The sequence below is a fragment of the Rhea americana genome, unplaced genomic scaffold (assembly GCF_003343005.1).
Source record: "Rhea americana isolate MKP2758 unplaced genomic scaffold, rheAme1 scaffold_15, whole genome shotgun sequence".
NCBI classification, from domain to species: domain Eukaryota; kingdom Metazoa; phylum Chordata; class Aves; order Rheiformes; family Rheidae; genus Rhea; species Rhea americana.
In genome coordinates, this window is record NW_028185594.1 from 2,939,046 (window position 1) to 2,950,885 (window position 11,840).

The window sequence follows — 11,840 nt, forward strand, 5'->3', positions numbered from 1 at the left end:
TTGGGGGGTCACCTCCTGCTGGTTCGTTTTCTGCTTTATTATGCCATATTAATGTAAAGAAATTTTTGTGAGGTTTTTAACGCATACTTTCTGTTTCATACAGTTTTCATTTGGGAGGTTGGAGACAACTTGCTGTTAAGGATCATCATAGACCAGCCCAAAGTGATCAGTATCAGGCTTTGTGCATTATTGTTACATAGACTGCATGATAGTGAGGGTTGTGTTTCTGGTTTTGTCGCTTGCAATTCTCCTTGCAATTCTCCCCCTGAGCCCAAACCCCACTATTTTTCCCCTTTTTATTTACATTTTTACTCTAAAAAGGGGTGGTGAAGTTGGGGGTGGGGTGGGGGAGCCCTCAGTATTTCAAATACTAGCTGCAAAACTTCTCCTCACTGAGCCCTGCTGTGGCAGCTGGAGGTGTTCAGCATTGGAGGCTGTTGCGTAGCGCAGTGGGTAGTGTGCATGTGCAGGAGGTGCGTGTGTGCGTGCTGGGGATGCGCCAGAGTAGTCCAAAAAGAGCTGTACGGCCAAAGAGGGGATCTTTTGTCCTTCCTGAGCGCTGCCTTGGCCCAGCTAGTGCAGGGAGAGGTTGTTTTGGTGTCTGTTCCAGGAGGCTGAGGCTCTGTGTCTTGCCCTCTTCCCTCTTGCACTTACTTTTTTTTTTTTTTTCTTTTTTCCTTTCCCCCCATCTTGGATTCCTTTCTTTTTATGATGCCTCTTTTTTTCTGAAGGGGGTCCCCCCTCTCTGGCTGTTGCAGCAGGGGCAGGAGCAGCACTGGAGCAGCTGGCCATGCCCACTGGCTGGCGCAGGCACCTCGTTCAGGCACCAGGGCACAGCAGCAGTATCTGGAGGTGTCCTGGCCGTGACACAGCACGGTGCCCTCTCACCAGAGAGAGCGAGCAGAGGTGCAGCACTGCCCGGGGCTGGCAGCGCTTGGCGCTTGTAACCAGGAGCCCAGCCGCAGCCCCGGAACGCAACTGGCACTGCTGGTAAGTGATGAGCAGCCCAAGAGACACTCATTCCTCCAGGCCTTTTAAGCTCACATGCATTTTCTTTGCTGCTGCATGCAGCAAGTGGGCTTCACTTCTTGCTCATGACGTGCAGCAGGCTTGCCATGGTGGCTGCAGCCCAGCACCAGCAAAGGGGCAGATGGCTCTTTTTTTTTTTTTTTTTTGTAGGGCTTTTGCAGTCAGGTGTGACTCTCCCTTTGTGGCAGGGGGCTGTTGCCTGGCTGGTCTCTGCATGTCCGGGCTAGAGCTGTAGGTTTGTGGACTGCTGCAGGTTGCACTTCTGTGGTGTCTTCCCCTTGCACACTGAGTGCTGAGTTAGCTCTGTGCTCTTCCTCCATTTCCTAGTGAGCGCTGTGGCTGTGCCTTTTCTCTGGCAATGAGATTTCTTTTTTTTTAAGCTAAGTCTCTAGGCTCTGGGCTTAAAACAAAAGGAAAACGCTGACTTTTTCCTGTACCGAAAGGACAAGGCTTCATGCTAGCTATGTAAGCAAGCTGGAAGCCGTTACAGGGCTTCTCTTCCCAGATAGTTTTTTTTTTTTTTTTTTTTTTCTCCTCCTCCAAGCGGGATGAGACATCTTGGGCAATAGGTAGGTGTTTGTATTCTCTGCAGAGCAACTTGGGAGTTGCTAGAGGATGCTGTTGGTAAGACTGCGGACAGTGGTTACTCACTTTTAGCCTTTAGACTATTCGAGCACTGCAGAGTTTCAGAAAACACTGTGCAAAACTCATACAGGGAGGCTTTAGTTCCTGTGCTGACAGCAGTGGCAGTGAGAAATGTGCAGAGCTGTTACATTCACGAAGGCGAACAGTTTACTTACTTACTTAATCTCTGTTATTTGGTCTTAGAAAAGACTCACAAACTCACAGGTAGCCAATGGCATATAGGTTATGGGGAACCACCTTTTCCTAGAATTTACTGTGCTTGCAGGTATGGTCTCCACCTTCCCTACTGTTTGGCATCACTCATTATTAGGCACAGCTACATTTTGTGGGCAAAAGGAGGTAAAAATAGTGCAAGTCTTTCTTTGCTGTAGCTGAAGTCAGTGTGTAGTTACAGTCCTATTGATCTACTTTTGATTTTGAAAGCGCAAGAACAGAGGGACTATCACTGTGTCCTTGGGAAGGTTGTGAGAGCTTGATGTGGCCAAGGTTTGCCAACTGCTGGTGCAAAGACTATAATTCACCGACCTTGGTGTTCTGCTGCTTTCGTTCAGAAAGACCCAGTATGTGTTTTGTGCAACTTTTTCTTTAGTATTCTGATTTTATGAGCACCTTTCTTATTCCTAGGCATGTTACAAAAGGGTAAAGTCAGCAGCAGCCTGTTGTCCAGAGGTAAGCCTACACCCAGCCACCTGCTGAACACCTACATGGTGACTCTGCTGAAATGTGTGCAGTGCATTTGTTCCTGTTTCTCTTAAAACCTCAGAAAATCCTACTACTATTGACTAATAAGGAAGAGCTGTGTACAAATTCATTTCCATTACAGCGCCTTGCTAAAGTGCTGAGATGTCTGAGATTTTTTTGTAAAGAACAAGTGCTTCTTTTCACATTTGAAAAAGTGTCTTTTGCAACTTGCATGGACAAGTAGTTTCTATGAATTCTCTGGAAATGTCAATGTCTAACATGGATTTTGTCCATGCACTTTTTTCTGAAAGCAGAACCCCTCCTCCCCCCCCCTTTGGTTTACAGTCAGAGGAGAAGCACTCTGGTGCTTTTGATTCTGGCACTGCTGATGCACTGGATATGTGCAGAGCCCACTGTAACGCTGATGACCAAGCCTGCAGGACTCTGGGGAGCTGTGTGCCGCCAGTAGCGTTTTATTGTGTGTGCCATTTGAACCACCTTCCAGTGAGTGCAAAACCCAATTTTTAAATTTTTTTAATTGTACTTGGAATTAACTGTTGCTGTGTACTAAACCCTCTTGTTACGAGCCCTAAATAAAAAGAACAAAGCACACACTGTGTGTTCTGTGAGTGTGCCACCACTGCGTCACTCACCTCCTCTCCTACTACAGCCCTTCCAGCACAGCGAAGACCGGGGCAGTCGCCTGTGTGTGCAGGAGCCCTGGGACAGCGGTGCGGTGAGCTTGGCACTTCCTGCAGCACAGGTATGACCGTCAGCATCCAGCCTGCTGTTCTGGCAGCTCCTCTCTGCTCTGCACTACCGCGCCGTTCCTGTACTCTCCGCTGGGGGGGTGTAGCGCAGGCCACCTACGCTGCAGTGGCAGCTCTGAGCTGCTCTCCGGTGGTGCCAGCTTCTGGCTCGGGTTCATCCGGGCCCGCTGGAGTGCTGCTCTCCCTCTCCTTCCCGAGCAGGGTTCTGCACAGCTCCCGTTCAGGCACCGCTCACTGCTCTGTGCCTGCAGGAGGGAAAGAGCCGCTTCCTTCAGCGGTGACTTGCCTGCCCCGGGCCTGGACACTCACTGCGCGCTCTACATCCCCCCTCACCTCCCGGTGCGAGCAGCTGTGCTACAGCCGCGGGGCTTCCCTAGGGTAGCGTCCGGCCCCTTGGCTGGAGGCAGAGACTGACACAGGGTCGGGGCAAGCCCAGGTACTGCTCTGCCATACCTAAGCAGCGCTTCCACTCTGAGTCCCTGCAATCCTAACTTTCAAACTGCCTGTAAAAGCTGAGTTCTGGCTGATAGTTTCAGAAGCACTACCAGTCCRGGGGCACCCCCAGGGAGGGGGGAACAGTTCCCCGTTCCTTACAGCGCGCCCCAGAGAGGGGCTGCACAAGCACTTACCATGCATCCGCTGCACTCGCATGGGCAGAGCTGTACAAAACATGCAGGGCTCTGCGTGCCTGGGGAAGAGGTCCTCTGGGTCCTCTTTAGACCTGCAATCGGTGTACCCCATGTTACTGGTAGGGCCAGCTCTGTCTGACCCACTGGAAAAAAACTGTATAAAGGAACAATAAAAAGCAATTTTATTGAGAGTAAGCAGATAAATGGCAACCTGTACTTCAGGCCGTCAGATATTTAATCCCTAAAGAGGAGACCAGTGATGGCTCTAGAACACACTGTATGTTCTGAATTCATGAAAAAGGAAAATGGCAAGACAGAGGATTAAAACAAATTATTAAATTCAACTACATCTTTATTGAATTGTGCATAATCCATTGTATAATGATCTATATTGGGTACTTTATAATGTAGTATTCTTTTGTCCTCTCCCATGCTTAAAAAAGTATATTTATACATATATTTATATATATTTATAATATGGCAAAGCTCCCCCCAACCTGAAGCTGTCAGTCTAAAAGAGCTTTGATTTTCTTTTTGGAAAGGGAAGAAGAGGGGAGGCAATCCCATTGAAAGATAAAATGTGCAATTTTCTTTTTAAAGCAGTAAACATGAATGTATTTACAGCACTCAGCACAAGTTTGCTGCACAAACAAATCATCATTGCAATGACATTTTTTTTCTTACATTTGCATCCCCAGTATTATACAGGACATCACCAGTGGCTGCTAACAATTAGTGTAAGCCATAAAACAAACTGCTTGCTCCAGTTTAATTTCTGATCCATAGCAGACTGCTAGGAGGAGACCTAAGATTCGCAATTACAGCCTGTGACAAAGCATTTAGTTTTCCTTCTTAAAGTACAAGCTTTACAGTGCTGCACCAAATCAGCAGAAGGGAGCCTCTTGCACAGGTAAGAAATGCCAAAGGTGGGCCATTTCTAGATTTTTTTTTTTTYTGCTAGACTATCCTTTGCCCACCCCGTCCCAGTATGTGCCCCAGARGTACCGGGGTGGTTAGTCAAGGGCAGAGATGCGCAAGGTCCAGACCAAACAGCTGCTGCAGATCAGCAGCACGCACTTCAGCCCCCCCTGTAAGCACATCTGTGTACCTGGAATTTAGCTCTGCCCGCATCTTTSACAGCCAGCAGTGAAATTCCCACAGCTAGAAAGATGGGAGGAAGTTACTTTCCCCAGTTGGGAACAGCTGATTCGATCTCTAAATCTCCTACAGGACGTTGCCTTCTGTGCGGCGGTTCCACAAACGCAGTTACTGAAGTTCCTTCTCCCTCTCCCCTGCCTCCCCCGCACCGTGGGGGACTGCGCATAGCACCGGCTCCCGTTCCTCCTGTCCAGCTTCCCATCTTCCCTCACAGATGCCCAACTCTGATGAACACAGTTCACTGAACCCTTGCCCTGCCTAGTGCCTCCGAGAACCAAATAGCAATCAACACAAACCACTATTTTTCTCTGTATTAGTGGAGTGCAAGTACTTYAACTTACACCATGAAGGATAAGCATGTGTTGTCACCTTATTTGCAACTTAGTGTCTTAAACTTTTCAAAACTGTAGATAAAGCCTGTGACTCATTAGGTCACAATATTAGTGCTTACCCCTGTGATACAATTCTGGGTTTGTTATTCTTCATGGGATTCTTTTTTCATTGAAGGAAAAAATTAGAAATGAAAATGATTCAGTTTATGACAAGCTAACTTACAGTTTCCAAATAAAAACTTAACAGTTTGCCCCTCACACACACATTACAGAACCATCTAAGACCAACTGTCCCCTCTAGTGTTAAATCCTCTCTTGTTTGAGTCTCCTCTCTAAAAGCGAGCAAGGCAATGCAAAGCTAAACAGGACCCACAGCTGAGGCTGTCCTGGGCTGTGGGGAAGCATGGCCTCCCTCTCCCCTGGACAGAGTATGAGCACTGTTGGAAGAAGTACGTAACCTATGSTCTTAGCTTCGCAGAGGGAAAAACRTGTATTCTGGCTGTATCTTCACTACCTTATGTCAGCAGTTTATGCCGCTTTTGTGTTTGGTCAGAGATGAAACTCCAGGAAAGCACGTATGCTGACCAGGTGGGAGTCACACACATACATACACACCAAACAAACAGCAAATGCCTTTACAGACCTCTGCCACTACTTAAAACTAAACGCTAATGAACACGAAGCGAGTCGAATCTTGGAAATTCTGAGTGAGAGAAAAATGAAAATAATACCAGTACAGCTCTGAGCCGAGAAGAGTTTGACTCTGTTTAAGTTAACAACATTTTCAATAGGTAAATCTGATTTTCTCGCACGATAAATGTTCCCCAGCCATCATTAAAGCCAACAATCCATACAATGCCCCTATTAATCAAGGCACTGTGACTGATTGATTGTAACCTGACTTGGCATTTGAAGTAGTCACACAGACCCGCTTACAATTGTATTTTGAGTAAGAAACAATTTTACCTGCAATAGCACCACTGAAGTAAAACAATCTAGCTCTGTGCAGTTTCTGTAACAAGCAGAGAAGTTTTCTTTTTCCTCTTCTGCTGCTGAAACAGCACTTTTCGTTCCTTTGACTGTGGAAAAAATAATTTTAACCCAGAGCAAAACTGGCATACTTTATCTCTGAGCTGATTTGTGCTATCTATCTGGTTGCCTAAGGGCACAGAAAGAAGAAATAAGAAACTCTTAATGTGCAAGTCCAGAACAGTAAATCTCAAAATGCACTTGTTTGTTTGTTTAAAGAARCTGCTCCCTCTCCCATCAGTCCTGAAACCAAAGCGACTCAGGTACCTTCACTTTGTTTCCTTGATGCCTCCTCACTCACTCGCTGTTGCCCTGCAGGAACCTGCATGCCGAGCTGGGGAGAGGAGCTGCACAGGTGGGAGCAGGAGCTCTTCTCTTCCACAGAAAATAGCTGAGATTTCTTTTTTTCTTTCTTTTTTTTTTTTTTTTTTTGGGGGGGGGAGGGGGACACACCTGTGCCTACACCTCCTCCCTCAAATGTCAGGTCTGAAAAACAAAACAGGCTCTCTCCCCCCCCCCCAACCCCAGTACCTGTGATTTGTTTAGAACCACTTGCTCAGAAGTTGTGGGTTGTTAAAAGTGTTCTAAAATGAGTTCTAAAAAATTTTCCTTTCCAGCACAATTCTGCAGGAGCCAAATTACCGCAGAAGTATTAGCGTGCACTAGCCCCCTGCCCTTACCCTGCACTGCYTGTACCGGGAAACCCCCTCCGCGCAGGCTGAGCAGGGCCCTGCTGCTGCTGCTGCCCCGGACAGGAGCGTGGAGCGCAGCCGGCCGCTCTCAGCCGCTCCCGCAGCAGCAGAGCTTCCCTGCCTCAAAGGCTCCTGTACGCTACCCCTACCTCAGGCTCAAAGCAGCTGCTCTCTGTGTCCGGAGTATGAAAGCTCAGCTCTCACCTGCTCCTTCAATAAGTGCCTAAAGGATTTCAGACAATGTGTTTTTAGCAGCAAACTTCTCACAGTCTGTCTGAGATCTGGCTCCCTTGTGTTAAGATTTTAACACACACAGTCATCCAATTACRAGATCAGCGTTCAAGGGGAAAAAACAACTAACTTGCAAGTAAGGCATAAATATTTACYATCATAAAAACAGTAAATACACTGGAAAAGCAAGTTACAATGAGGGGTCTCATAAGCTGGAAAGGCCAYCAGGTTGTCTGAACCACTCTGTAGCCAAATGTCAGTGCTCAGCTGAGAGAGCAAGCTGCAGCCACGCATTACGTTTTTGCATTGCTACTGACTTAGGGAGCRTTAACAGAGGAATACGGGCTGCCACCTTTGCTCACAGTCATTCCCTCTGCTGCAAGCCCAGAGTTGCGCCTCTGTCTCCCAGCAAGCTGTGCCGTGGTAGTAAGCATGGGTTCATTGCCCAGTGGGAGATATGGGGGTAAACAAATCTGGGCACASGAGAACGAGAACAAAGCTCAAATGCCTCTGAAGAAATTGCACTCAAAACATTCCTCTGCCAAGAGCAGATCCCAGAGGTACCCGCACGGAATGAACAGAAGAGGGCTGGGACCGACACGTGCCAGTGGAGCTCTTCTGGGGGGAAGTAAACCAGGACGGGGCAAGCGCAGTTGCCCAGCGCGCCCGTCGGAGCGCGTGCTCGTCAGCCCAGGCACACCTCGCCAGGGAGTCGCAGACTGTCCACTTACCTCTCGCCGCTACGGGCCGGGAGTTACGGCCGTTGCTGCACTCCTCGCGCTCCGCTGGCGGGCGTAAGCCCCAGGGGCTCCGTACGGTACAAAGCAGCAGGAGGACCAACGTAGAAAATTACAGCACCCATGAACTGCAGTGTAGCTTAACAACCTTCCTGTGAAGTTATTGGCCAGCTACACTGAGCATACTTAAAATCAACAATGCAAATGCTTTTAAGGACACTTTATAAGCACAAAAATAGTAGAAAGAAAACTTTGTGAACAATTTGAAAGATACAAAAAAGTGCCTTTCCACAGCAGTGCTTTAAAAATGCACACAATGGTATATTCTTATTGCTCAAAAAAACTAGTCTGATATATTAGAACCATTTCCAGAGGTGCTGAAATAGATTAAAAAAAAATCATATGAAACAGGTCAGCAGAGACAGCACCATTCTTTTTTTCTCTTTTCATGATGCACTTATTTAAAACTATATAATTATAGATGTGTCATTTTTTCTCTCTAATTGGCAAAACTTTTTTTCTATTCATAAATTATTCACAAAGATATTTACTTTATTATTTGGATTTTTAAAAACACTATAAAAAAGGAACGGGGGACACTGTCATAATATTTCTTAAATCTATCAGCTTGAATTACAACTATTTTGCTCTAATGAGAGATTAGTTTCCATCTATTTTACACATAAGAAGATATTGTCAAGTCAAGCTATTCCTTTCTTTCTTTCTTTGGGGAAAGGAAAGCATTTAAAATTTGTTTTTGAAGAAAAGGGAAACAAAGAGTAAAACCATTTGCCATCCGAGCCTGGACAGTGACCATCCTTTAGCGACCATCAGGGATGTTGTAACAACTGAGGATGGGGTAGGTACAGCCCAAGTATTTTAGTTACTTTACAAAGATTGTGTACCACTACCCTGCACTGAACATGCACGATACGCAAGACCACTTATGCTAACTACACTACCGTTACACGACGCCCAATACGTGGGTGAGACTGTACAAGCTACTGAAGTACAAGAAAGGGTCTCTAGCATTTTGATCTGGTGATTGATTGTAAATCAGTGGCAAATAAATAAACCAAATATGATAGTCTATTTCCTGCTAATAAGGGCCTGTTAAATTAAATTATTAGCAAATGTTATTGCCTCAATTTTTYCCCCCCAGTCATCTGCCTTGATTGCTAGAAGTGCAACTTCATAATTAATAGGTTTATGCATTGGTCACGGTCTCTGGCAGGTCAAAGAAAACAGAATTCCAGCTATGCTCAGACTGAAATTATTCCCTTCTCTCTTTGCAGAAGGGAAATCTCCTGCCGATTTCTAATGAATTACAAACAACGCTTTCTGTAAATGTTTTCCCAACATTTTCTTTTGTAAAGATAATACATCCTATCAGGCACAAACAAGATGAGATTGTACGCTATATATGTCTGTGTGAGAAACAACGCTCTCTACAGACACCTACCTGTTCACTGGGGAAAAGAAGCACACGTAATAAGTGATGTTTCGGGTGGGTCGGCCTTGTGAGTCGGCATCGACTGCAGGAGTTCTGGCAGCTTTTTGAAGGGGTTAACACAAATACTCGAGTCGTAAAAACAAATGATCAAGCCTAGTATAAAGTTAGAATGCATAATGGATTGGAATAACATATATTTATCCTATTTACYGCATGGACAAAGAACTTAGAATTAATTCTGCCATAGTGTATATTTTTAAACTACCTGGGAGAGATGGGGAGGCTCTTTATAGTATAAATATATTTCACTCCAGCCCATTATATATAATCTATTTTCTTCCTCAGTCATTTTCAGTAGTATTGCGACCAGAATGTTTTGGTATGTTGCACCTGTATTTTTCAATCAATCAGTGAGCAATGTAAGTTACCAGCAGAAYGCCTAAGCTCTGCACCATTTACCCGTCACAAATGGCCAAAAGAGGTTTGTGGTTTTTCTTCTTCTTTTCTTTAAAGTGCCCCCTACATCTTCATCTTAATGTTAAGATTTCACTGGTTACAGAGTCCAATTCCTGATAATGTAGTGACTGAAACAATAAATACGGCTCTACAAAAACATTCTGGTTCTCTTCTATAATTGCGACGAAATATATCACAATATATTATATACCTACATTTATAATACATGCACAAACATGTCTCACATGGACAGACACTACAAAAAAATTATCTTCCCCCCAAATGCAGAAAAAGTAAGAAAAAAGGATTTTTGGTCCAATCCATATGAAGAGTAAAAGAAACTGAAAGGATAAATCGATGCTTCTCTACCCCCACCCCCAATAAAATAACACCCCCCCTCCCCGAGCCCCAAACTTTTTGGCCTAGCCAGGAAAGGGGAACGTCTCTACATTTAGCCTTAGCTACAGCATGAGATCACCTCTCGTGATGGAGCTACCGTCCAGGTCCCCGCGCTCTCTCCAGGCACACGTCGTCGCGGGCTGGCTGCTCGCAGGTCACTGAAGCACCGGCCCTGGGGACCGACTACCAGTCCCGCGACAGCTTGGTGTTTTGATCCCTTTTGGGGGGCGCAGGGGGCGGCCCCCTCCGTAACGTTGCATAGCCGGATATGTGGCTGCCCCCAAAGCTGCTTGTCGTCTTCTGCTGGTCGGCCAGCAGCTCGGGTGGGGGCGGGGGCAAGGCCATGTCATCCATGGTGGCCGTGGGCTCAGCTCGGGACGCGCGCGCAGACGAGAGGGAGCCGTGCCGGGTGATGGATTTCCGCTGCAGCGTCCGGTTGAGGTCTGCCAGGAATCCCGGCTGAACGCTAAGGCTGGACTTGGGCGAAGTGGGCACTTGGGGGCCGGCCGACCCCGGCGGCTCTGCCGCATCCGCCTGCGTCAGCCGAGTGCTGTCATTCCGCTTGGGACGCGTGGGCGGCAGGGCTTTCTTCACAGATGGTTTTGACCACGCCTGAGGCTGAGGATTGACGACAGCGACTTTTTGGGAGGTGCTGCCTGAAAACACGGATGGGATCTCAACCGGTGGGGGAGGMAGATCTATTTCAGGTGGTGGTGGTGGAAAGTCTGAATCCGATGGTGGCGAAGGGAATTCAACCACTGGTTCCTTCCCGGCCATACCTAGGGCAGGAGCCTTGGTCGGGATCCCTCCTTGCGGAAGGACGATCGGCAGGCTCACTCCAGAAAGGTTGAGCTTTCCCGGCTTTGGAGGGGCTGCAGGAGGTGACGACTCCTTGGAAGGAGACCCCGACGGCTCTGGTGGGTGTGCAAATTTGCTAACAAGGCGGTCCACTGAAGGTCTCTTGGAGTCGTGGTACTCAGTGGAGCTGGTGGACTTGATGCTGGAGTTTCGCTGAGGTGTTGGAGGTGGTTTCTTCCCTCCTGGGCTTGATGTCTTGCTGGTCTTTTTGACTGGAGACCCTGATTTGTCAGGAGGGGGAGAACCTGCAGAGGTAGCTGGGGAAGGAGGTGGAGGAGGAAACACTAAACTGCTTTCTGGTGGAGGAGGGGGGAAATCAGGTGAGGGAACAGCAACAGGTTGCCACTTGGGCTTTGCCTTCACTGCTGGAGGTGACTGCGGAGCCACACTCAGCGGAAGGGGCTTTAGAGGCTGGGGYTCGATGGCAGGTGGGGTGGGAGGAGGTGGGAACTGGCTGGCTATCTGCTTCACCACCGATGGCACTGGGGACTGAGGGGATGGAGGGGGCTTCATGGAAAAGCTCTGCTGCTTTGGGAAAGTAGGGGGGGGAGTGAGGCTGGGAGGGGCTGGGGCTGGGGGGGGCACCTGGGGAGAGGTGACACTTGGCTGTTTCTTTATGGCTGGGGGCAAGGGAGCGGGCCCAGAGGGTGCGACATGCGTGACCCCTGGCGATGTTGCCTTCCCACAAGGCTGGGTGGGGAGAGCTGTCATGAGGGGCTTTGGGGGTGCCTGGGGAGGCGG

General features: G+C 47.7%; 2 protein-coding genes across 2 annotated transcripts in view; one reads left to right on the top strand and one right to left on the bottom strand.

Moving 5' to 3' along the window:
* ABI2 (abl interactor 2) overlaps nt 1-2,967 on the top strand; it is a 72,629-nt gene extending 69,662 nt beyond the window's left edge. The window contains exon 11 of the transcript XR_014895137.1: nt 2,299-2,967. The gene's annotated coding sequence lies outside the window, so the exon portion shown is untranslated. The remainder of the gene's footprint in view (nt 1-2,298) is intronic.
* Nucleotides 2,968-10,001: 7,034 nt separating this feature from the next.
* The window catches only part of RAPH1 (Ras association (RalGDS/AF-6) and pleckstrin homology domains 1), a 93,295-nt gene continuing 91,456 nt past the window's right edge, over nt 10,002-11,840 (bottom strand). The window contains exon 16 of the mRNA XM_085299548.1: nt 10,002-11,828. Within this exon, the coding sequence (XP_085155674.1) occupies nt 10,425-11,828 (1,404 nt within the window). The 3' untranslated portion in view covers nt 10,002-10,424. The remainder of the gene's footprint in view (nt 11,829-11,840) is intronic.